The sequence below is a fragment of the Lagopus muta genome, chromosome 34, assembly GCF_023343835.1.
Source record: "Lagopus muta isolate bLagMut1 chromosome 34, bLagMut1 primary, whole genome shotgun sequence".
In the NCBI taxonomy this organism is placed as follows: Eukaryota; Metazoa; Chordata; class Aves; order Galliformes; family Phasianidae; genus Lagopus; species Lagopus muta.
The window spans coordinates 413,879-439,630 of NC_064466.1; the positions used below are offsets into that span (position 1 = coordinate 413,879).

Below are 25,752 nucleotides of genomic sequence, written 5' to 3' on the forward strand. Positions count from 1 at the left end.
CCGTTTGGCACTGGGTTTTCCATCCATGTCCACCCATTTGGAATTAAGTTGCCCCATTATATCCACACCATTTGTCACTAAGTTGTTCCTGCCATGTCCATCCCATTTGGCACCAGGTTGCCCCATCCATGTCCACCCCATTTATTATTGGGTCATTCCTACCACGTCCACCCATTTATCACTGGGTTCCACATCATGTCCACCCCATTTGGCATTGGGTTTTCCATGCCATGTCCACCCATTTGGAATTGGCTTCCACATCATGTCCACCCCATTTGGCACTAGGTTGTTCCTACCGTGTCCACCCCGTTTGGCATTGGGTTCCACACCATGTCCACCCCATTTGGCATTGGGTTGTTTCTACCATTTCCATCCATTTGTCATTAGGTTTTCATGCCATGTCCACCCCATTTATCATTGGGTTCCACATCATGTCCACCCCATTTGGCATTAGGTTTTCCATCCATGTCCACCCATTTGGAATTATGTTGCCCCATCACGTCCACCCCATTTGTCACTAAGTTGTTCCTACCATGTCCACCCCATTTATCATTGGGGTTTTCCATGCCATGTCCACCCCATTTGGCATTGGGTTGTTCCTATCATGTCCACCCATTTGGCACTGGGTTCCACATCATGTCCACCCCATTTCCCACTGTGTCGTCCATGCCATATCCACCCCATTTGCTACTGCCACTTCCACCCCATTTATCATTGGGTTCCACATCATGTCCACCCCACTTGACACTGGGTTGTTTCTACCATTTCCAACCATTTGTCATTGGGTTTTCATGCCATGTCCACCCCATTTATCATTGGCTTTTCCATGCCATATCCACCCCATTTATCATTGGGTTCCACACCACGTCCACCCCATCTGGCATTGGGTTTTCCATCCATGTCCACCCATTTGGAATTACATTGCCACACCATGTCCACCCATTTGGCACTGGATTGCCCCATCATGTCCACCCCATTTGGCATTGGGTTGTTCCTACCACGTCCACCCCATTTATCATTGGGGTTTTCCATGCCATGCCCACCCCATTTGTCACTGGGTCATTCCTGCCATGTCCACCCATTTGGAATTAGGTTGCCACACCATGTCCACTCATTTGGCATTAGGTTTTCCATGCCACGTCCACCCATTTGGCATTGGGTTCCACATCGTGTCCACCCCATTTCCCATTGTGTTGTTCCTGCCATGTCCACCCCGTTTGGCACTGGGTTTTCCATCCATGTCCACCCATTTGGAATTAAGTTGCCCCATTATATCCACCCCATTTGTCACTAAGTTGTTCCTGCCATGTCCATCCCATTTGGCACCAGGTTGCCCCATTCATGTCCACCCCATTTATTATTGGGTCATTCCTACCACGTCCACCCATTTATCACTGGGTTCCACATCATGTCCACCCCATTTGGCATTGGGTTTTCCATGCCATGTCGATCCATTTGGAATTGGCTTCCACATCATGTCCACCCCATTTGGCACTAGGTTGTTCCTACCGTGTCCACCCCGTTTGGCATTGGGTTCCACACCATGTCCACCCCATTTATCATTGGGTTGTTTCTACCATTTCCATCCATTTGTCATTGGCTTTTCATGCCATGTCCACCCCATTTATCATTGGGTTCCACATCATGTCCACCCCATTTGGCATTGGGTTGTTTCTACCATTTCCATCCATTTGTCATTAGGTTTTCATGCCATGTCCACCCCATTTATCATTGGGTTCCACATCATGTCCACCCCATTTGGCATTGGGTTTTCCATCCATGTCCACCCATTTGGAATTATGTTGCCCCATCACGTCCACCCCATTTGTCACTAAGTTGTTCCTACCATGTCCACCCCATTTATCATTGGGGTTTTCCATGCCATGTCCACCCCATTTGGCATTGGGTTGTTCCTATCATGTCCACCCATTTGGCACTGGGTTCCACATCATGTCCACCCCATTTCCCACTGTGTTGTCCATGCCATATCCACCCCATTTGCTCCTGCCACTTCCACCCCATTTATCATTGGGTTCCACACCACGTCCACCCCATTTGTCACTGGGTTGTTCCTGCCACGTCCACCCATTTATCATTGGGTTTTCATGCCATGTCCACCCCATTTATCATTGGCTTTTCCATGCCATATCCACCCCATTTATCATTGGGTTCCACACCACGTCCACCCCATCTGGCATTGGGTTTTCCATCCATGTCCACCCATTTGGAATTCCGTTGCCACACCATGTCCACCCATTTGGCACTTGGTTGTTCCTGCCATGTCCACCCCATTTGGCACTGGGTTGTTTCTACCAATTCCACCCATTTGGAGTTGGGTTTTCATGCCATATACACCCCATTTATCATTGGGTTCCACACCACATCCACCCCATTTGTCACTGGGTTGCTCCTGCCACGTCCACCCATTTGGCATTGGGTTCCACATGATGTCCACCTCATTTGGCACTGGGTTGTTTCTACCATGTCCACCCATTTGTCATTGGGTTTTCATGCCATATCCACCCCATTTATCATTGGGTTCCACATCACGTCCACCCCATTTGGCATTGGGTTTTCCATCCATGTCCACCCATCTGGAATTACATTGCCACACCATGTCCACCCATTTGGCACTGGATTGCCCCATCATGTCCACCCCATTTGGCATTGGGTTGTTCCTACCACATCCACCCCATTTATCATTGGGGTTTTCCATGCCATGCCCACCCCATTTGTCACTGGGTCATTCCTGCCATGGCCACCCATTTGGAATTAGGTTGCCACACCATGTCCACTCATTTGGCATTAGGTTTTCCATGCCACGTCCACCCATTTGGCACTGGGTTCCACATCATGTCCACCCCATTTCCCACTGTGTTGTCCGTGCCATATCCACCCCATTTGGCACTAGGTTGCTCCTGCCACATCCACCCCATTTATCATTGTTTCCACATCATGTCCACCCTATTTGGCATTGGGTTGTTCCTACTACGTCCACCCCATTTCCCATTGTGTTGTCCATGCCATGTCCACCCCATTTGTCACTGAGTTGTTCCTATCATGTCCACCCATTTGGCACTGGGTTCCACACCATGTCCACCCATTTGGCACTGGATTGCCCCATCATGTCCACCCCATTTATCATTGGGTTGTTCATGCCATATCCACCCCATTTGGCACTAGGTTGTTCCTGCCACGTCCACCCCATTTAGCATTGGGTTCCACATCATGTCCACCCTATTTGGCACTGGGTTTTCCATCCATGTCCACCCATCTGGAATTACATTGCCACACCATGTCCACCCATTTGGCACTGGGTTGTTTCTACCAATTCCACCCATTTGGAGTTGGGTTTTCATGCCATGTCCACCCCATTTATCATTGGCTTTTCCATGCCATATACACCCCATTTATCATTGGGTTCCACACCATGTCCACCCCATTTGGCATTAGGTTTTCCATGCTATGTCCACCCCATTTATCATTGGGTTTTCCATGCCATATACACCCCATTTATCATTGGGTTCCACACCATGTCCACCCCATTTGGCATTAGGTTTTCCATGCCATGTCCACCCCATTTGTCACTGACTTGTTCCTACCATATCCACCCCCTTTATCATTGTGTTCCACATCACATCCACCCCGTTTGTCACCGTGCTGCCAGCCCACGTCCACTCGTTTGCTGTTGGGCCGCCCGTCTTCGTTACCCACGCAGCACCGCATTGTCCACATCACATCCGCTCCGTTTGAAGCTGAGCTGCCCCTGCCACGTCCACCTCCCCGCACATCCCTCACCTCTCCCAGCGCCGGCTCCTGGTCCCCCAGCCCGACGATGAGGATGCAGTCTGCCTGCCGGATGCAGCGCACGGTCCACGGCGTCAGAGTGCAGTCAGTCTGGTAGAGCACGATGCGATGGATGTCCTCCTGCTGGGCCAGCCAGCCTGACAGACGATACTCGTGGATGCTAACGGGATGGAGGAGAACGATGGCACGGCGCTGGGGCACCGGTGATGCCCCTCCTGCTGACAGTTACCTGTCCAGCGCCGAGGAGCCGAGTCGGGCACGGATGATGTCGCTGGTGAGGACCAGCGTGGGACCTGGGGGAGGTGGGGATGTCATCAACCACAGCATCACGTGGCTGTGGTCACCACCAAACCACAGTTGTCACTCTTTGTGTGGCCGCCACAACGCTACAGGGCTCTGGGCACCACCTTGACATGGTTGCCATCGTCTGTGGCCACCAAGCATGCCGTGGGGCTCCAGACAACACCAAGCCATGGTCAGCACTGTTGCGTGGCCACCAAGCATGCCGTGGCGCTCCAGTCACCACCAAGCCACTGTCAACACCATCACATGGCCACCACGGAGCCACCTGGTAGCCATCACCACCATATCTGCGTGGTCACTGCCGCACCATGAGGATTCCCCTCGCCACTATTGCCACCATTGCATGGCCACCGCAATGCCTTGGGCTTCCAGTCACCACGAGCCACGACCACTGGCATCTCACAGGGCTGTGGTCACAGCTGTGCCACGGTCACCATCGTGACACAGAACCACGGCCATCTCTACTCCACGGCCACCACTGAGCGGTGAGGCTGCGGTCACCACCACGCCATCACTCACCGATGGCATTCAGTGCGTGCTTGAGCTCCAAGGTGAAGGCAGCCGTGGGCACGTCGTCGCACACCGGCAGCACCGCCACCGTTGACAGGTTGCTGGTGGGGTTGGTGGGCTCCGAGCTGGAGGCCATGCCCAAACCAGAGCCTGCAAGAGAAGATGCCTCAGAGGTGTGATGTGGTGCTTCACAGAAGGGCAGCCCCTCGTCACCTTGTCCTCGTTGTCCCCTTGGGGACCCACCTGCGAAGGGGCCACGGAGCTGCTGGAGGTTTCCCAAGATCTTTTGGCTCAGGAGGTGGATGAGACGGGTGACAACCTGTGGGACAGCCATCAGGACAGGTCGCTGAGCCAGAGACATGACAGCACCCCAAAACGCACATGGGATGCCCTTCTGGTCTCGCTCCGTGGCGCTGACACGACTCCCACAGCTCCTCGGGGATCTCAGAGAACATCCCTGAAGGGCGCTGATCTTTCTCCCCCAACAGCCTTAACCATTACTTTAATTCTTTAAGATGGATTTAACGAGCATCAGAGCCACAAGCCGGGATGTTGGACGAGCTCCTTCCCCAAAGAAGGATGCACAGACCCCGGGACGAGCATCACCAACACGGCTGGTCTCCAGACTGCAGCAGGATGGAGCCGTGGACACCACCAAACCACGGCCGTTGCCACCAACGATGCAGAACCATCATCACCTCCACCCCACGGCCACCGCTGCCATCACCACCGCACCGTTACCACCTTCACACTGCAGTCACCTACACGCCTCTGCTGTGCTGCAGCATCTCTCCAACCTCTAAAATATCCTACATTTCGATGTCGGTGAGGCATTGTGGCTTTACAGGGCTCAGTCCTTCCCCGTTTCAGGTTGAGATCCATCCCAGTAACCCAAGCAACTGCGGGGATGCAGTCGGGACTCCCAGCACAACCCAGTTTTCTCCCAGAGCAGGGCAAGATTTCAGCTGTACCTGAGGGTACCGACGCTTGATGTTGTTCAAGGTGCCTTCGGGCAGCTTGGCCAGCTCCGTATCCCGCACTGCGTGCACCGTGGTGGCACGGGGCTGCCGGGTGAGCGCTTCCACCTGGAGGTGACGGCACGTAGATCAGACGAAACGCCGAGACGCCGCGTCCCAGCCCCGGCCCAGCAGGGCTCTCACCACGCCGATCAGATCCCCGCGGCCGTATTCCCCAATCAGCTCCTTTTTGCCGCTGCCCTTCTGGATGACGGAGCGGAGCCGCCCGTTGAGCGCGATGTAGGTGCAGTCCGACTTGTCACCCTGCCTGGGGACACCGAAGGGGACGTCAGCCCCCCGGGGTTGGGTCCTCGTCCAGCCACAAGTGTGGGTCACCCACCTGTAGAGAGCCCGGCCGGCTTCCACCGCCATCCAATCGATGGCGAAGTCCATTTGGCGCACGAAGGGCGACATGCGGGTGACCACGGTGTGGGCGACGCTCAGCACCACGCTGGGCTGCTCCCGCATGATCCTACGGACCGACAGCAGCTGGGGGACGTGGCGGCGACCCCAGCAAGTGCCACCATAGGTGCTGAGCCCCGTCGCCGGATCCGAAACGCTGCCCCAAATCCCCCCCCTGCTCTTCGTCGGCACTCACTCGTAGAAGTCCGACTTGGAGATCTTGAGGAAGGTGCAGTCGCGGTTGGCCTTGATGGTGAAGATGAGGGGCTCCCCGGTGAGCACGGCCAGCTGCCCCACCATCTCCCCAGGCTGCGTCAGGAAGAGGCAGACGTCCTCGGCCTTGTCGATCATCCTCTGGTAGACGTGCAGGCAGCCCCACAGCACAAAGTGGAGGCTCACGTCCTGCCAGAACAGCGCCCCATCAGCCAGGACTCACAGGGCAGAGGCAGGAGGAGCAGCTCCCCATGGAAACATGGGGCAAGGGGAGCAAGGCGCTGCGCCATTCCCCCAAAACCCAGACCTACTTGGTCCCCTTGACGGGCAATAACTGTCCCAGCTTTGGCGTGGTGAAGCAAGACGCGGTTGTTGAGAAGAGAAGGGTCCTGGGAGAAAGAAGGGTGTCACAAAAGGTGATGGGGGCCATGAAAAAGACATGGAGGGCCACCACAAGGTGATAGGAGCAAGGGAAAAGCCATAGGAAACCAGCATGAGATGATGGGACCTGTAAAAAATCCATATGGGGCCACCACGAGGTGATAGGAGCCATGAAAAAGCCATAGGGGGCCACCATGAGATGATGGGAACCATAAAAAATCCATGTGGGGTCACCATGAGATGAAGAGGCCATGAAAAAGCCATGGAGGGCCACCAGAAGGTGATAGGAGCCATGGAAAAGCCATAGGAAACCAGCATGAGATGATGGGACCTGTAAAAAATCCATATGGGGCCACCACGAGATGACTGGGACCACAGAAAATCCATGTGGGGCCACTATAAGGTGAAAGGGACCATGAAAAAGCCATATGGAGCCACCATGAGATGATGGGAACCAGATGATGGGAACCATAAAAAATCCATGTAGGGCCACCGTGAGGTGAAGAGGCCATGAAAAAGCTGTAGGGGCCACCACAAGGTGATAGGGGTCATGGAAAAGCTATAGGGGGCCACCATGAGATGATGAGAATCATAAAAAATCCATATGGGGCCACCATGAAGTGATAGGGGTCATTAAAAAGGCATAGGGGGCCACCATGAGGTGATGGGGGCCATGAAAAAGCTATAGGGGCCACCACAAGGTGACAGGAGCCATGAAAATCCAAAGGAAGGCACCATGAGATGATGGGAACCATAAAAAACCCATATGGGGCCACCATGAGATGATTGGGACCACAAAAAATCCATGTGGGGCCATTGTGAGGTGATAGGGGCCATGAAAAAGCCATATGGGGCCACCATGAGGTGATGGAGGCCATGGAAAAGCTATAGGAGCCACCACAAGGCGATAGGAGCCATGAAAATCCATAGGAAGCCACGATGAGATGATGGGAACCATAAAAAATCCATATGGGGCCACCACGAGATGAATGGGACTACAACAAATCCATGTGGGGCCATTGTGAGGTGAAAGGGGCCATGAAAAAGGCATAGGGGGCCACCATGAGACGATGGGGACCATGGAAAGCCAAATGGGGCCACCATGAGATGATGGGGACCATGAAAAAGCCACATGGGGCCACAACAAGGTGATAGGAGCCATGAAAAATCCATAGGAAGCCATGAAGAGATGATTGGGACCACAAAAAATCCGTGTGGGGCCATTGTGAGGTGATAGGGGCCATGAAAAAGGCATAGGGGGCCACCATGAGATAATGGGGGCCATGGAAAGCTATTTGGGGCCACCTTGAGTTGATGGGGGCCATGAAAAAGCCATAGGAAGCCACCATGAGATGATGGGAACCATAAAAAATCCATATGGGGCCACCATGAGATGATTGGGACCACAAAAAATCCATGTGGGGCCATTGTGAGGTGAAGGGGCCATGAAAAAAGCATAGAAAGCCACCATGAGACGATGGGGGCCATGAAAAACCCGTATGGGGCCACCATGAGGTGATGGGGCCATGAAAAAGCCATAGGAAACCACAATGAGATGATGGGAACCATAAAAAATCCATATGGGGCCACCACGAGATGAATGGGACCACAAAAAATCCATGTGGGGCCATTGTGAGGTGAAAGGGGCCATGAAAAAGGCATAGGGGGCCACCATGAGATGATGGGGGCCATGGAAAAGCTATAGGAGCCACCACAAGGTGATAGGAGCCATGAAAAAGCTATAGGGGGCCACCATGAGATGATGGGAACCATAAAAAATCCATATGGGGCCACCACGAGATGAATGGGACCACAAAAAATCCATGTGTGGGCCACCATGAGGTGAAGGGGCCATGTAAAAGGCATAGAAAGCCACCATGAGACGATGGGGGCCATGGAAAAGCTATAGGAGCCACCACAAGGCGATAGGAGCCATGAAAAATCCATAGGAAGCTATGATGAGATGATGGGAACCGTAAAAAATCCATATGGGGCCACCACACGGTGATGGGGGCCATGAAAAAGCCATATGGGGCCACCACAAGGTGATAGGAGCCATGAAAAAGCCATAGGAAGCCACAGGGAGATGATGAGAACCATAAAAAATCCATATGGGGCCACCACGAGATGAATGGGACCACAAAAAATCCATGTGGGGCCATTGTGAGGTGATAGGGGCCATGAAAAAGGCATAGGGGGCCACCATGAGATGATGGGGACCATGAAAAAGCCATATGGGGCCACCACAAGGTGATAGAAGCCATGAAAAAGCCATATGGGGCCACCACGAGATGATTGGGACCACAAAAAATCTATGTGGGGACCACCATGAGGTGAAGGGGCCATGAAAAAGGCATAGGAAGCCACCATGAGATGATGGGGGCCTTGAAAAACCCATATGGGGCCACCATGAGATGATGGGGGCCATGGAAAAGCCATATGGGGCCACCACGAGGTGATGGGGGCCATGGAAAAGCCATATGGGGCCACCATGAGGTGATGGGGGCCATGAAAAACCCATATGGGGCCACCACGAGGTGATGGGGGCCATGGAAAAGCCATATGGGGCCACCACGAGGTGATGGGGGCCATGAAAAACCCATATGGGGCCACCATGAGGTGATGGAGGCCATGGAAAAGCCATATGGGGCCACCACACGGTGATGGGCACCACCAAAAAGCCATAGAGGCCACCACAACAGGGCCCACAAGACACTGGGGACCACCGTGGGGCAACAGACCCACCAAGAGGCCGCGGGGGACCACCATAAAGTCCCAGGGACCACCACCAGAAGGGAGCACCACGAGGCGACCCCAAAGCACCCCAAGGCCCCCCAGGATCTCCCTCGGTGAGCTCACCTCCACCTTCATGAGTTTGACCAACTCTTGCTTGGCCGCCTCGAAGATGGAGCTGGTTTGGCGACCCTGGTAAGGCTCGAAGGGGCAATCGGCCACGGCTGGGTCGTCCTCGCAGCTGTACCTGTAGACGCCCGATGGCTGCTCCTCCACCGTCACCGACTTGCGTTCCTTGGGCTCGTGTGAGATGGACTGCGAGGACGAGGGGACGGATCCAGTGTTGGAGTCAAGGGGGTGGAAAGGGATGGAGGGGGGGGGTTTGGGGGCGCAGTCCTACCCGAGAGAAGGCAGCCAGGGGGCTGCTGCTGTCCTCCTGCAGCGACACTGAGATGCGGCCGCGCTCGTAGGCCATGTCGAAGTCGGAGCGGGGACCCTTCTGGATGCCTGTGTCCCACCGGGGAGGGGGGCAGGGGGGTCACCAGCAGCAGGAGGTGGGCGAAAATGGGGTGGGAGGAGTGGGGGGAGGCGTGCATGAGGCCAAGGATGGGGGCAATGCGTGGCGCAGAGGGGATGCGCAGCCCCACGGAGGATGGAAAAGCCTATGGGGGAATGCACAACCCCAGGGAAGATGGGCAGCCCCATAGAGGGGGGCACAATCCCTTGGAGGGATGCGTGACCCTATAGAGGTTATATGGCCATAGGGGGGGATGTGTGACCCTATAGAGGTTATATGGCCATAGGGGGGGGATGTGTGACCCTATGGAGGATGCAAGGTCCCGGTGGGAGGGGGGTGTGTGACCCTATAGAGGTTACATGGCCATAGGGGGAGATGTGTGACCCTATAGAGGTTACATGGTCACAGGGGGGGACATGTGACCCTATAGAGGTTATATGGTCACAGGGGGGGGACATGTGAGCCTATAGAGGTTACAAGGTCCCATGGGGGGGGATGTGTGACCCTATAGAGGTTATATGGTCATAGGGGGGGATGTGTGACCCTATAGAGGTTATAAGATCATAGGGGGGGATGTGTGACCCTATAGAGGTTTTATGGTCACAGGGGGGGATGTGTGACCCTATAGAGGTTATATGGCCATAGGGGGGGATGTGTGACCCTATGGAGGTTATATGGCCATAGGGGGGGATTTGTGACCCTATGGAGGTTATATGGCCATAGGGGGGTATGTGTGACCCTATGGAGGTTATATGGCCATAGGGGGGGATGTGTGACCCTATGGAGGATGCATGGTCACAGGGGGGGATGTGTGACCCTATAGAGGTTATAAGATCATAGGGGGGGATGTGTGACCCTATAGAGGTTATATGGTCATAGGGGGGGACGTGTGACCCTATAGAGGTTATATGGTCATGGGGGGGGACGTGTGACCCTATAGAGGTTATATAGCCATAGGGGGGGATGTGTGACCCTATGGAAGATGCACAACCCTCAGCAGTTGACACAGTACCCTGGGGGGTGACGCACAAGACTGAGGGACCCCCTCTTTCCTCCCAGCCCCCACCCACCAGAGATATCCACCGGCATGGAGATGCAGCGGCTCAGCAGCGGTGGTGCAGAGGCATCCAGAACTCCAGCTTTCAGCGGCTCAACTGCAGGGACAGACAGCTGTGAGCCCCCTCCTGCTGCAGGGCGAGGGCCGGGGGGGGGTCCAGACCCTTACTCAGCTCCGCTGGTCTCTCCCTGCCCTCCTCAGCAGCGCCGAGACCCCGCTTGCCATGGCGGACTGGGCTGGTGCGGGTGGCGAGGTTGGGCTGTGGGAAGAGCCTCAGCGGCTGCATCTCCTGCGAGGGGACAAGGTGACAGTGGAGAGAGCCAGGGAGGAGCCAGGACTCTTTCGCCCCCGCGGTGGGGGATTTTCAGCCCTCCCCTCCCACGCTCACGTGGCTGAAAAGCTCGTTGGTCAGCCCCAGGTAATTGTGCAGAGCCAGGAAGGTGACGCGCTGCAAGCGCACCATGATGATCTGCGGGGACAAGGAGATGATGATGTGATGATCACTGTCCCCTGCTCGTCCCAGGTGACATCCCAGCGGGGTCGGGCTCACCTGCACCACCCGCACCAGGCTCTCGGGGTATTTCTCAAAGACAGCTGAAAAGGCTTCAACTGGTAAACGCAGAACTGTAGAATCCTCCGCTGCCCGCCGCGCACACCGTGCGGTACGGCCGCTGGTGGCCCTAGGGGACAGCAGGGGGTGGCGGTGTCACTGCTGTCCTGGCAATGACTCTGGGTTGGGAGTGGGGACAGAGGGACATCCGCAGGGTCAGGGTGGTGTGGTTTGGGAATGGTGGTGGTTGGGTTTGGGGATGGCTGCAGTAGGTTTTGGCTTAAGGGATGGCCAGGGTTGGGTTTGGGGATGGCTGCGGTTGCGTTTGGAGATGGGCACGGTTGGGTTTAGAAAAGGCTGGGGCTGGGAGTGGGAAGGTTTGGGGATGGCCATGGTTGGGTTTGGAAGGGTTTGGCGGTAGGCAAGGTTGGATTTGGGTTAGAGAATGGCCATGGTTGGGATTGGGTTTGGGGATGGCCAAGGTTGGGTTTGGAGATGGCCATGGTTGGGTTTGGAGATAGCCATGGTTGGGTTTGGGGATGGCCAAGGTTGGGTTTGGAGATGGCCATGGCTGGGTTTGGGGACGGCCAAGTCTGGGTTTGGGTTTGGGGATGGCCATGGTTGGATTTGGAAAGATTGGGGCATAGCCATGGTTGGATTTGGAAGGGTTTGGGGATGGGCAAGGTTGGGTTTGGGTTAGAGGATGGTCATGGGTGGGTATGGGTTAGGGGTGGGCCTTGGTTGGGTTTGGAAGGGTTTGGGGATGGCCATGGTTGGATTTGGGTTTGGGGATGGCCATGGTTGGGTTTGTAAGGATTTGGAGATGGCCAAGGTTGGGTTTGGGTTTGGGGATGGCCATGGTTGGGTTTGTAAGGGTTTGGAGATGGCCAAGGTTGGGTTTGGGTTTGGGGATGGCCATGGTTGGGTTTGTAAGGATTTGGAGATGGCCAAGGTTGGGTTTGGGTTTGGGGATGGTTACGGTTGGATTTGGGAATGGCAAAGCCTGGGTTTGGGTTTGGGTGTGGCCATGGTTGGATTTGGAAGCGTTTGGGTTTGGAAGGGTTTGCGGATGGGCAAGGTTGTGTTTGGGTTAGAGGATGGTCATGGGTGGGTATGGGTTAGGGGAGGGCCTTGGTTGGGTTTGGAAGGGTTTGGGGATGGCCGTGGTTGGATTTGGGTTAGAGAATGGCAATGGTTGGGACTGAGTTTGGGGACAGCCATGGTTGGGTTTGTAGGGGCTTAGGGACGGTCATGGTTGGGTTTGGAAGGGTTGTGGGACGGCCAAGGTTGGATTTGGGTTTGGGGATGGCCATGGTTGGGTTTGGAAGGGTTTACAGATGGCCATGGTTGGGTTTGAAAGGGTTTGGGGACGGCCAAGGTTGGATTTGGGTTTGGGGATGATCACGGTTGGGTTTGGAAGGGTCTGGGGATGGCCATGGTTGGGTTTGGGGATGATCACGGTTGGGTTTGGAAGGGTTTGGGGATGGCCGTGGTTGGGTTTGGGTTAGAGAATGGCCATGGCTGGGATTGGGTTTGGGGACGGACAAGGTTGGGTTTGAAAGGGTTTGGGGACGGCCATGTTTGGGTTTGGGTTAGAGAATGGCAATGGTTGGAACTGAGTTTGGGGACAGCCATGGTTGGGTTTGGAAGGGTTGTGGGACGGCCAAGGTTGGATTTGGGTTTGGGGATGACCACGGTTGGGTTTGTTTGGGTTTGGGAATGGCCACGTTTGGGTTTGGGGATGGCCATGGTTGGGTTTGGGGATGGCCATGTTTGGGTTTGGGGATGACCACGGTTGGGTTTGGAAGGGTTTGGGGATGGCCATGGTTGGGTTTGGGGATGGCCATGGTTGGGTTTGGAAGGGTTTGGGGATGGCCACGATCAGGCTTAGGATTCTTGTGGACAGCCACAATCAGTTTTAGGCGTTCCTGGGGACCACCACAACTGCTGGGGACAGTTCTGTGACGGTCTGGGGACAGCTGAGGCGCCGGGTACCGTGATGACATCGAGGATGCTGAGCAGGCTGTGCACGCTGTCTCCAGGAAACACCTCTTTCATCACTGTCTCCTTCCCATCCTGCACAGCACAAATCCTTCTGCTCTTCACAGCCCCGTCTCCGTGGTGCCCCCATCCCATCCCTTGTCCCCCACAGTGTCCCCATCCTGTCCCCAGCCCCGCACCGGCTCGGTGAGGAGCAGCTCCAGCTTGCCGTCCTGCAGCACGTAGATGCTGGTGTCGGGCTGCCCGGGTCTGAACACATAATCCCCTTGTTGACACTGCTGGGAAAACCATGTGCTTGCAGAGCTCCAGAAACAGTGGCTTCTCAAAGTGTCCCAGCACCCTGCGGAGATGGGGACAGCAGGTGACACAGCGCTGATGGCCGCCGCACCAAAATGCCACCTCGCATCCCGTTGCTATAGCAACAGCGGAGGCAGAGCGTGAAGCATCCGTGATCCAGCTCCCAAAAAGAGGCTTTGAGCGGACGGATCACGACCAGCTTGAGGGTTGGGGGATGGCGGGGGGACGGAACGTGAATCCAGGGGGGTTGTGAGACTCACCGGACGTTTTTGAGCATGTAAAGCACCTCGGAGGGGAGGTGGGAATTGGCCACGTCAAATTCGGTCAGGTCAGCTTCCAGCACCGAGGGAGGGGGTTCCTTCAGCTGCAACGTGGGCAGCTCCTTCTGGATCCTCAGGAACCTGAGGGGACAGCGAGGTGACGCCAGGCTCTGCCACCGCCGCCACCGCCACCAAGCAGGGGATCCTCACTTTTTGGCAATGTTGAGCATTTTGAGTTTTTTCTTCATGCGGGGGCCGCGAGGTGCTGGAAATGGTGGTGTCCACCAGCGAGGAGGTGGACTGGGAGACCTGGAGGGTGGGAGGTGTGACGTCAAGCTGCGGTGACATTGGGGAGCATCACCCCATGGTGCCACGAGGGAGGTGCCACCCCTGGTGTCACCTTGCGCATGATCTTGCGCCCATAGAACAGCATCTTGTCCCTCTTCCGGAAGCGGTATTTGGGCGTCTCCTGTGCGGGCACCTCTGGAAAGCAGGGAGGGGACAGCGCTGTCACCGCACGTGTCACCCTCTTTGTCACCCAATCTTCCATGGGGGAAACCAAGGTGTCTCCGTGTCCCCCCCCCCGGTGTCACTCACTCTTAAGGCGCAGCCGCCGGACCAGCAGCACGACGCCAATTGCAAAGAGGATGGTGAAGAGGCTGAGGCTGAGCATCGCCCACAGCACCTGGCGAGGAAGATGAGGTCCCCATGTCACCTCCCACGGCGCTGCCACCCCGATGGCGTGAAGGGACAGCGGCCCTCGGGGTGTGGGGCAGCCCCACAGCGGTGCTCAGCAGCAGGACCGCATTTACCCCAAAAGCATGGGGACAAGTTTGCGTCCCTTGGAGCACGGGGACGAGTCGGTGTCCCCTTAGCCGTGCTTGGGGACGTTGCCCACGATGGCGTGGTGACATGCTGGTGTCCCCTGGGGCGTGAGGACAACTTTGTGTGCCCTTAGGGGTACCCAGCGCCAGGGTTCAGGCCGTGTCCCTGCATTATGGTGGCAACTTTATCACCTTCGGTTGCCTCGGCAGCAGCGAGAACTGAAACTTGCAGACCGTGGGGACACATGTGCGTCCCTCCGAGCCGTGCTTAGGGACATCATCCCTAAGGGACATCGACCCTAAGGGACAACTCTGTGCCCTTGGAGGGGACTCACCGTGCTGGTGGAGAGCTGCTCCTTGGTAAAGAGCTCAGACAAAGTGGCCATCAGGGACGCGTCCTGCGGGGACAAGAGGCTGAGCTGCAGGGTTGGGGACGTGGGGTGGCGGCTGTCACCTCGTGGGGACGTCCCTTACCTCCGCCTCCTCCTGTGGCTCCAATGCACTCTGCCCCATGTCCGCCGAGGGGCTTCGCCCATGCAGAAATCTACCAAAAAAGGGGGAAATTATGAAAATACTGCGGGGTTCGCAGCTCGGATGGGACACAGGAGGGACACCAGGGAATGGTGACAGCGTGGGGTCGAAGTGAGGCTGCGTTTGGCTTTTTTAACCCAGTGGGGTGCATAGGTGACCCCAGAGCGTCCCCTGGGTGTCCTCGAGGTGGGGACACCTGCAGACAGGGTGAATTTGGGGCGGGGGGTGGCTGCCCACCCCAGTTGGATGCATGGGGGCTGTGGCACGGGGTGTCCCCAGGGTGTCCCCACGGTGCTGGGTGGCACAGAGTGCAGCAGCTGTTGGAAGATTTCTGTGTCCTTGCAGAGAGGAACTGTCCCAGGCGTTGCGACAGCCTGGAAGCCTCTGCTGTCCCAGTGTCACAAGGTGTCACACCCCTCCCCCCCCCCCCCAACACCCAAAGGGGACAGTGCCACCTCCCCCCCCCCAGCACCCAAAGGGGACAAAGCCACTTCCCCCATCCCCCAGCACCCAAAGGGGACAGTGCCACCTCCCCCCATCCCCCAGCACCCAAAGGGGGACAGTGCCACCTCCCCCCCCCCAGCACCCAAAGGGGGACAGTGCCACCTCCCCCCCCCCAGCACCCAAAGGGGACAGTGCCACCTCCCCCCCCAGCACCCAAAGGGGACAGTACCACCTCCCCCCCCCCCCAGCACCCAAAGGGGACAAAAGCCACTTCCCCCCCCCCCCCAACACCCAAAGGGGACAGTGCCACCTCCCCCCCCCCCAGCACCCAAAGGGGACAGTGCCACCTCCCCCCATCCCCCAGCACCCAAAGGGGACAGTGCCACCTCCCCCACCCCACACACCCAAAGGGGACAGTGCCATCCTCCCCCCCCCCCAGCACCCAAAGGGGACAGTGCCACCTCCCCCCCAGCACCCAAAGGGGACAGTGCCACCTCCCCCCCCCAGCACCCAAAGGGGACAGTGCCACCCCCCTCCCCCCCCCAGCACCCAAAGGGGACAGTGCCACCCCCCCCCCCCCCCCCAGCACCCAAAGGGGACAGTGCCACCTCCCCCAGCACCCAAAGGGGACAGTGCCACCTCTTCCCCCCCCCCCCCGTCCTTCCCAAGGACACCCCAAGAGGCGGCGGTGCCACCAGCACACCGTGGATCGGCAGCGTCACCCACTGCTACCGGGGGTGGGGACCGGGGGGGTGGGGACAAACAACCCCTGCGGCGCCATTCCCCCCCACCATAGGGTGTCAGTGCCCCCCCCTCCCCCCCCCCCCCGAGGGTTCCTGCCCCACCCCACCGTGCTGAGCCCCCCAGCCCGCCCCACAACCCCGCGCTTGATGCTGCCCCTTCCCCTCTGCATTTAATACCCCCCCCCCCCCAAATTAAAATCCATCCACCAAGATCAATATTACTCCCCCTCCCCCCTCCCCCCCCCCCAAACCCATACATCACCCTTAGGGCTAATATTGCCCCCTCCCCACCCACACATCCCCCCCCAAAAATCTGCATTCCCACCCCCCAAATCCATATCCCCTCCCCCCACGGCTATCATTGCTCTCCCCCAATCCCTTTTGCCCTCTCCCCCACCCTCACATCCCTTTTGCAGAGGGAACGAACCGCTCCCTACACCCACTCCCAGCCCCCCCCCCCGAGGGGTATTACCCTCCCCGCCCCCCCCCCCCCCCCCGCACCCCCCCCCCGCACAGACCCTCTCCTCAGAGCGCTCCTGCCCCCCTCTCCCCCCCCGCCCTCACCAATTGCTTCCCGCCCCGCTCCGGCCTCGGCGGCGGCTCCGGGAGGTCATGGTCCCTTTAAAACCTCCTCCCGACGTCTCTCTGTGATGACGTAAGCGGAAGGAGGGCGGAGAGCATCTCGGCGACGCCGCCATCTTCGGAAGGTCCACCGGGGGAGGTAAAGCCAGCAGCCGCCATTTTGAGTGCGGCGTTTGTTTTGTGACGTCATCACGACGCGCCTATCCGAGTGTTTTCATCCCTGGCGCCATCTTGGGAGTGGCAATGGAGGGCGGCGCGTGGCCCAGAACCCTGAGGAGGGGCTTAAAAATAAAGGGGGGGGCGGGGTGGTGGTGGGGGGGGGGGAAACCCCGGGGGCACCCCAAGCTGAACCCATAGGGCTGACACCTCGAGCTGAGGGCACACTAGGTGACAAGACCCCCCAAAGAGCCCCCTGTCCCCAGGGTCCCTTCCCTCCCACAGGACAGCACAGCCCCCAGGACCCCCCCTCAAACCCCCCCTCCCCCCCCCCACTCCCACGGGCACCCGGAGGTGCCAACGAACCCCTCCTCCACGTGCTGAGCCCCACAGAGCACAGAAGCACCGTTTCCCCTCAGCTGCTTTATTCCCCCAGGCTGAGAACAGCCGCAACTCGCTCCACAAATGAACACGGCCTCCCCACGCCAGCCCAGCTCCCATCTGCAGCCATTTCAACCTTCCTCAGCACAAAAGCCGTGCCTGGAACAGGCAGCTGTTGGCTGCACTCCAGCACAGAGCAGCTGCCTTCAACCCCCTCCCCCCCCCCCCCCCCCCCCCCAAGGACAAAAAGCTTCTCTCAGCCTGGGCTGTAAACACGCAGCCCTGTGCCAACAGCACAACAGAGCAAGCTGCAGGGAGGGCAGGAGGACACAGCCTGGCTCCTGGGCCTGTGGTTGGGATGGGACAGAGGCATGAGACACAGTGCTGCAGACCTTTGTGCCTCAACAGCCCCTAAAATGGTTGAGGGGATGCAGGATGGGAGAGAAGGATACCACCCCAGTGCAGCCAAAGGGGCTCTGGGCTCCTGACCGTGGGCACAAATGGGGAACCTGATGTCAGCAGGTGGCTCAGGGTTCGTCCCTGTACTTATTCCCAAAGTGCTGATGGCCCCAAGGGGCTGCAAGTGGCTGAGAGGCTGCAGGGCTCGGGGGTAAAAAGCTCCAGATGCATCTCTGATTCAGCCAACGGGACGCTGGGCTGCAGGATGAGGGTGAGGATAAGCGTCCAGGGCAGCCAAAGGGCTGTGGAGCTGTAGGACAAAGGCCAAGATGTGTCCCCAGGGCACTGCGAGGCTCTAGGCAAGTTCAGGATGTGGCCCAACGGCAAACTGGACCGGGGAGCGAGGGCAGGGATGAGTCCAGCACACAGCTGAGGGGCTGCAGGGCTTCAGGATGAAGCATCAGCCGAGTCCTCGACGCAACAGAAGCAGGGCTGAGCTCCCAAAGCCCCTAAAACACAGCTGGGGGGCTGCAGCTCAGCTCCCGAGTTGCTGCCAGGCTGTAGTTCAGCATTGGGAGCACAGAGGCACAGCGGCTGTGGAGGGAAAAAAGAAATGGCAGGACAGGCGTCCATCTGTGCAGCCCATCGCCTGGGGGGCGTCCATCTCTTCTCGCTCCTTTGGGGCCGGTGCCGAGTCATTAAAAGCAGACGATAAAATAAATTAAGAGGGCGCGCAGCCAGCAGGAGCGTGGGGCACCTGGAAGTGCTGGGATCCTCCCTCAGTTCACCAGCATCGCGTTGTCCTGCAGAGGAGCCCTGCAGGGAGACAGCAGGGGTGAGATCTGATGAGGAAAGCAAGCTTCAAACAGAGGCAGCTGAAGGTGGCAGAGAGCCACGAGGCAAGCAATGGACAACAGAGCAGCACCGATGGGCACAGATACAGTCAGGGGTCCCCCAGGGGCATTTTGGGGGACGGCAAGATGGATGTTGGTGCCACAGCACGGCCCGACAGGGCCTGCAAATCACAACCCACGTGGCACTGGCTGTGCACAGGAGTGGCCAGCAGTAAAGAAGGGCTGTAAATTCTCCCCCTCCCAGCACTCACCGTTCACAGCAGCAGAACACTGAGCAGGTCGAGGCGCTGTCACGACGGTACTTGCCCGACTTGGGGCTGTCCTTGCACTCTGCAATGTAGGCGTGGAGCTGGGACACGGGTGTTTCGCCCTCGCATTGGTGCTGCAGAGGCAGAGACGGGGACAAGAGAGCGCTTCAGCTGCACCAAGGGGGGACTCTGCCCCACGGCAGCGCCCTTGAAAAGAGCTCGGGATCTCGGCTGGGGCGCAGCCTCACCTTGATGGTCTCGTAGGAGCCGGTGATGAGGGCGATGAAGAGGCTGAGGACCATGTAGATGAAGAGGCTGATGAAGGTGTACAGGTAGATCTGGCTGAAGAGCCACACCAGGTAACTGTTCTGCTGCATCTCGGCGAAGGTGACGAACATGTCGTCCCCGTTGATGAGAGAGAAGAGGCATTCAGACACCATGGAAAGGGACCGGAACTGGGATGGGACAAAGCAGCCGTGTCACCTCCTGTCCCTTCCACTGCCAGGCTGAAGGCTCCCAAAAAGCCACTGCTCCTCAATAGCCTGCAGAGCACTGCAATGGGAGCCTGGTCTAACCCACAAAGCAGGGCCCACCTCCCCCTAAATCACAGCAGGGGCCCCGAGGTGGAAGGAAGCCCAGAGGTGGGTGAAGCCCACCCAGCCTTGTTTGCAGAGGAGCAGAGAGAAGCACCTTGACGTGGTACGGCCCCCAGCACGATCCATCCACAGAAGCAGTAGCCCAGGTAGATGACGGCCACGCGAGCAGCAGAAGCGGATGACGTTTGGGAGGGCCACCCTCAGCGTGACGATGAGGATCTGGTGGGCAAAAAGCTGTCAGGGTTAACCTCCATCCTTCGTGGAGGTGGGGAGAGGGGAACCCATGCACTCAGATGGGAAGGGGACCCATGAGCTGAGTGAACGGGGACGATGCCCACAGAGGGTGGTAGCGGGGACAGGAGGTGAAGCATCCTATGTGACCCCACGGCGCCCAGCAGAGCAGGGCACGGAACTGGGAACGCGCACAGCAGCCGTAGGATGGGCCCCAAGGGCCACCAGTTGTCTCTGTGCTCTTGGAAACGTCCCCATCGGGTGACAGGGCACCTCCCCAAAGCCACTCACGTTGTACTTTTGGAAGAAGGTGAGGGTAGCGAATGACCCCGACCCAAACCAGCAGCGTGGAGGTGCCCAGGAGGATGCTGCAGACGTCGTAATCAGCAAAGTTCTGTGGGGACAGAGGTTGACGCAGGCCTGAAACCAAAAGGAAAAGGGGACTCGGGGGTCCCACCTGGGCCAGGACCCCCCCCAAGAGGAGCAACCACCATCAGAGCTCTGCTCACATTAGGAGCACAGCGTGCTGCAGGCCCCCCCCTGGAGTGGGGGGACATCCACAGCAATGGCCAAAACACCAAAACGCACTCAGGGTCTGCATGCCCCCCACTACCTTGGACTCAATGCCGATCTTCATGATGGTTCCCAGCACGGTGAGGACATCGCTGATGACCAGCAGGATGTACCAACCGTTGAGGAACTCCATCCTGTCCGACAGGCACACGCTCTGCTTGTAGCGGCGCTGGAAGAACTGACTGAATTCCTGCGTGGGGAGGAGAAACCGGGGTCCTCAATGCATGGGGGCCGAGTGCTGCCCACCCCTTGGTACCCACAGGAGGGGAAAGGACCCCATCAAGGCTGGAAAAGACCTCCAAGATCATCAAGTCAACCCCAACCCACCCCCGCTATGCCCACTAAGCCACGTTCCTCAGTGCCACCCCTTGGAGACAGTGACCCCACCACCTCCCTGCACCTGACCACACATTTTTCCTAAACCCAGGCAGGAGCTGTGGCTTTGTTTGAGCACCCCCCATGCTACAAAGGCATCGTGAGACACAGCAACACAGCCAGAATGCTGAAAAAAGCCCAGCTTGGTGGCAAGCTCAACCCCACGAGCTCTAAGAGGGACAGCAGCTCGCATGAGCGCCGCTTCCCCCCTCACTCACGTGCTGCAGCATCACGCCCCTGACGATGGAGCGGGCGCAGAGGACGAAGGAGAGCGAGCAGACGAGGATGACGACGACGTCGAAGAACAGCCGGAAGGAGTTGTCACCTCCAGGAGGCACAGGGACGTCAAAGAGAGGCCCCAGCAGCGCTCCCAGCCAGCACGGCCTGGCATCTGTCCCCAGATGCCACCTCCATCGCCACCAACGCAGCTCCTACCTCGGCCGAAGACGCTGTGGTCTTTGCACTCCTTGATGTCAGCCCGGTTGTCGAGGCGGATTTTCACCCGGCCGCTGTGCGCCTTGTTGTCAAACGTGATCTGGGAGAAGGGAGTTGCTTGTGAAACCGGAGGGACGACCCCCAGCCCTGCACCAGCCCTGCTCACGGTTTGCACTCACGGTGATGGTGAAGGTGTAGCAGTCTGGGATTTCGTTGTTGATGATGGTCTGGATGTTGATGGCTTTCAGCTTGAATTGGATGGTGACGTTGATGAGCCTGTGGGAAAGGGGGAAAATGTTCATTAAGAGCCCTCCTGGGGCAAGTCCAGAGTGCAACACAGCCCTGCACCAACCCCCAAAACTGAGCTGAGTCAAACAGCCGCAGCAGTGGGGAAATGTCTGCTTTGGGGCTGTGCACAGCCACAGGAGAAGGCATTGGAGGGCCAAACTGCAGCCCCCAGCATCAATGAATTGGGCTTTGGGGGAGCTACGCTGCATCTCTCAGCAGCAGCAGCACTGCTGTCCCTCTGTCCAGCACCACCACCAACACATGGAGCTGAAACAACGACCTGATTGTGCTGAAAACCTGCTCCCGGGCCACCAAAACAAGGCAGTTTTGAGGGAAGGAAACAACCCTCAACCCTGAGTATTGCAGGGTAGAAACGGAGCCTCGGGGCCAGCTCTGCAGCCAACACCGACAGAGACAGGGCCGGAAAGCAGCTGCTTCTTGTGCAATCACTCTGGTTTCACATCTCCCCCGGCCCAAGGGTAGATTTGTTTCTCTCCTATGAGGGGTTTTAAGTGGTTTTTCATCCTGGCAGCGAGCCTGAGGCTCAAAGCACGAGGAAGTCCACAGGTCGGGCACGTGCTCAGCACCTGAAGGCTGCAGGGAAGGCAACGGCCATTACTTGTGAAATTTGAAGGTGAAGTTCTTGTAGCTGCGGTCCAGCTCTGGGGGGCAGGGGATGTGGGTCCTCGGGGTCCACTCCCAAGCAGTCTGCAGGGAGGAGAAACACCTTCAGGGAAGCCCGAAGACCCCAAGAGACCCCGCGGTCCTTCTCAAATCCACAGCGAGCAGCAAACCAAAAACCCACGGCGGCCACAAATCCCCCCCCCTCCCTCCAAGACCCAGAGATGCTGTGGGATGGCTGAGCTCAGCCCCAGCCGTCCCTAAAACCAACCTGTGACAATCTTGGGGTCGATGTTGAAGGTGTCGTTGGCCGGATCGATGCGCCCCCTGCGATAGTACTGCTGGCACAGCATGAGGGGCCGACTGGTTGCCCCCGCTCTGCCCTCGCACGTAGGCGTAGCGGCCGATGGTCTCGTTGGGAATGGCCAAGTACTGGGGAAGGAGACGCTCTCAGGAGCTGGATGCCTTCCCAAGCATCTTCCCTTCTCCACAGCCCCGTTTTCTGGCGGCTCTCACCTTGTCCACGGCATAAAACACGCGCTCATAGAGGTCGTGTTGGGTGTAGACAGCATAGGAGTCGTCGGCGCCGTCCACGTAGTCCTTCAGGAAGAGGTGCTTGAAGGCGATGGTGTTCTCCTCCTTGAAGGTCACCACCATCTGGTTGCTGAGCCCAAAGAGGATGAGCTGACAGATAAAGGGACCAGGATTAAATCCCGCACCCGGCGGCTCTGTGAAACGGACCCAAAAACGCAGCCACGCCACCCCAAAAAGGTGGAACTTGGTCTCCCAGGAAGGAGAACGGCATCACCCTCTGCGTGGGGGTCCTGAGAAGACGAGGAGCAGCTCCGTGTCTCCAGTTCTCCGCCTGTTTTCCACCCAAAGCACTGCTGATTTCCTGCACAGCAGGGACCCACATGGGGCTCCATGGGGACCCACACGCGTCCCTCAGTGCCACCCCAGGCACAACAGCAGAGGGAGCGCCGATTCCCCACCTCTCCACCGGCATTTTGCCCTGCCCACGCGCTCTAAGCCTTTTCCCACGCCGCTAATTACCCCTGTGTTTATCAACAGGAGACGATTACACTTCTGTAGATCAGCACAAGAGGCTGCTGTCAGCACGAGGGGTGGAGACAGGACGGGTCAAGGGTGACACGGGCAGCCCTCACATGCCAGCTTTTTCCTCCCTCATGACTACAACCCGCTGACTCCAGCAGTTTTTCTCTGCTACCCCCATGAGGGGGGCGGTTTTCTTTCTGCCTTTCTTTCTAGGGGCACCCCAGGTGTCCCCAGACACTCCAGCCCTCTCCTTTCCATCATCCCAGTCACTCCAGGGACACTCAGACTGCCTGCAAGGGCCCAGCGCACCCCACAGCGTCCCCACATCCACATCCCCATGCCCAATGCCCGCCTCAGGGGGTCCCCTCCTGTGCCCTGTCACCCCCACATCTCCTCACTCCACGCTCAGGGCTCTATGCATCACTCAAGTGACCCCTTCCATCCCCCACCCCCAGGGGCTAACCGCCCCCCCCCCCCCCCCCCCCCCATCACTGTCCCCAGGACTCCCAGTATCCAGTGGTGCTCCCAAGACTCAGGGCCACCACTCACTCCAGCATCCCAATGCCTTCTGTCCCTTCAATATCCCTTTTTTGGTGTCCCCAAGCCTCCAGGACTCCTCAGAATCCCAATGCCTGCTGTCCTTCCCCCTGTTGTCCCCAAGCCCCACAGCATCTCTGCCCATCTCCCAGTGCCCACTGTCCCCTCAGTGTCCCCTTCTTGGCATCCCCAAGCCCCCAGGACTCCTCAGAGTCCCATTGCCTGCTGTGCCTTCCTTCCTATCCCCAGTCCCCACAGCATCTCTCCCCACGTCCCAATGCCTTCTGTGCTCCCAGTGTCCCCTTCTTGGTGTCCCCAAACAACCAGGACTCCTCAGAATCCCAATGCCTGCTACCCACAAGCCCCAGAACTATCTCACCACCCATGTCCCCATGCCCACTGTTGCCTCAGTGTCCCCTTCTTGGTGCCCCCAAGCCCCCAGGACTCCTCAGAGTCCCATTGCCCGCTGTGCCTTCCTTCCTATCCCCAAGCCCCACAGTATCTCTCCCCAAGTCCCAGTGTCCATTATCCCCTCAGTGTCCCCTTTCTTGGTGTCCCCAAGCCCCCAGGACTCCTCAGAGTCCCATTGCTTGTTGTCCTTTCCTTGCTATCCCCAATCCCCAGAGCGTCTCTTCCATGTCCCAGTGCCCACTGTCCCCTTAGTGCCCCTTTCTTGGTGCTCCCATAGTGTCCCCAAACCACCAGGACTCCTCAGAATCCCAATGCCTGCTATCCTCAAGCCCCAGAACTATCTCACCCCATGTCCCCATACCTTCTGTCCCCTCAGCGTCCCCCTTCTTGGCATCCACAAGCCCCCAGGACTCCTCAGAGTCCCATTGCCTACTGTGCCTTCCTTCCTATCCCTTAGCCCCACAGTATCTCTCCCCATGTCCCAATGCCCATTATCCCCTCAGTGCCCCCTTATTGGCATCCCCAAGCCCCCAGGACCCCTCAGAATCCCAACGCCCGCTGTCCCCAACCCTCAGAGCACCCCTCCCCACATCCCAACGCCCATTAACCCCTCAGCGTCCCCCTCTCCACAGCCCTGACACCCCACACCCACTCTCCCCCACTGCCCCCATACCCAACCCCCCTCCGCAGTGCCCCCAAACCCCACAGCTCCCTCGCCAGCATTCCTACGACCGCTGCCCCGTCCTCGGTGCCTCCACCTTCCACCCTCCTTCCTCTCACCGCCCTCCTCTGGTCTCCCCCCAGCCCCATTCCCCCATTCCGCCCCCCAGACGCCCCCCGGCCCCACCTGCACGGTGACCAGCAGGATCTTGGCCAGCTGCAGCCCGAGCTTCACGGGCCGCCGTCCCCGCGCCCGGTACTTATCGCAGGGGCTCATGAAGAAATACTTCAGCGGCGCCGCAGCTCCTCCTCCTCCTCTTCCTCCTCCACCGCCGGAGCCTCCGTCGCTCCATACCCGGGCGCACGGCTCAGCAGCCGCTCCGTCTCTGAGGGGATCGGGTGGGTGAGGGGCCGGCACCGCGCGATCCCCCCGCCCCGCTCCCCACATCGCCGCCCGCGGCCTCCGCTCACCGGATGGGGCCGCCCATGACGCCGCCACTGCGCGGCTTCGGCCGCCCCCCTCACGTGACCGGAAGGACACCGCCCCGCCCATTGGCCAAGCCCATTCAGCCCTAACCTCCCCCAATCGCTGCTAAGTATGCCGTAGCCCCGCCCATTGGTTGCTATGCTACTGTAGCCCCGCCCACTCGTTGCTATGGTAATGTAGACCCCCCCACACTCTTTGCTATGGTACAGTGACCCAGCCCACTCGTTGCTATGGTACCGTAGCCCCGCCCCCTGGTTGCTATGGGACTGTAAC

The 25,752-nt window shown here is 58.3% G+C and overlaps 2 protein-coding genes across 2 annotated transcripts in view; both read right to left on the minus strand.

The window, feature by feature from the left end:
* The window catches only part of PNPLA6 (patatin like phospholipase domain containing 6), a 29,279-nt gene extending 12,022 nt beyond the window's left edge, over positions 1–17,257 (minus strand). The window contains 27 exon segments of the mRNA XM_048930083.1: positions 3,799–3,967; positions 4,037–4,100; positions 4,630–4,770; positions 4,864–4,939; positions 5,592–5,705; positions 5,781–5,904; positions 5,977–6,108; positions 6,235–6,440; positions 6,563–6,640; positions 9,492–9,680; positions 9,766–9,872; positions 10,953–11,036; positions 11,108–11,228; positions 11,328–11,408; positions 11,490–11,585; positions 11,587–11,619; positions 13,485–13,565; positions 13,670–13,771; positions 13,773–13,830; positions 14,048–14,188; positions 14,258–14,301; positions 14,303–14,356; positions 14,448–14,530; positions 14,645–14,732; positions 15,207–15,269; positions 15,346–15,415; positions 17,154–17,257. Of these exon segments, the coding sequence (XP_048786040.1) occupies positions 3,799–3,967; positions 4,037–4,100; positions 4,630–4,770; positions 4,864–4,939; positions 5,592–5,705; positions 5,781–5,904; positions 5,977–6,108; positions 6,235–6,440; positions 6,563–6,640; positions 9,492–9,680; positions 9,766–9,872; positions 10,953–11,036; positions 11,108–11,228; positions 11,328–11,408; positions 11,490–11,585; positions 11,587–11,619; positions 13,485–13,565; positions 13,670–13,771; positions 13,773–13,830; positions 14,048–14,188; positions 14,258–14,301; positions 14,303–14,356; positions 14,448–14,530; positions 14,645–14,732; positions 15,207–15,269; positions 15,346–15,384 (2,568 nt within the window). The 5' untranslated portion in view covers positions 15,385–15,415; positions 17,154–17,257.
* Positions 17,258–18,146: 889 nt separating this feature from the next.
* On the minus strand, positions 18,147–25,558 carry MCOLN1 (mucolipin TRP cation channel 1). Its single transcript, XM_048930072.1, is given in 20 exon segments — positions 18,147–18,923; positions 19,213–19,343; positions 19,458–19,664; positions 19,900–19,917; positions 19,919–19,966; positions 19,968–20,024; positions 20,328–20,351; positions 20,353–20,430; positions 20,650–20,799; positions 21,203–21,309; positions 21,420–21,519; positions 21,599–21,695; positions 22,327–22,376; positions 22,378–22,415; positions 22,600–22,684; positions 22,686–22,760; positions 22,845–23,012; positions 25,180–25,283; positions 25,286–25,458; positions 25,518–25,558. Coding segments are annotated over 20 exon segments (1,788 nt in total). The 3' UTR covers positions 18,147–18,886.
* Positions 25,559–25,752: the final 194 nt, after the last annotated feature.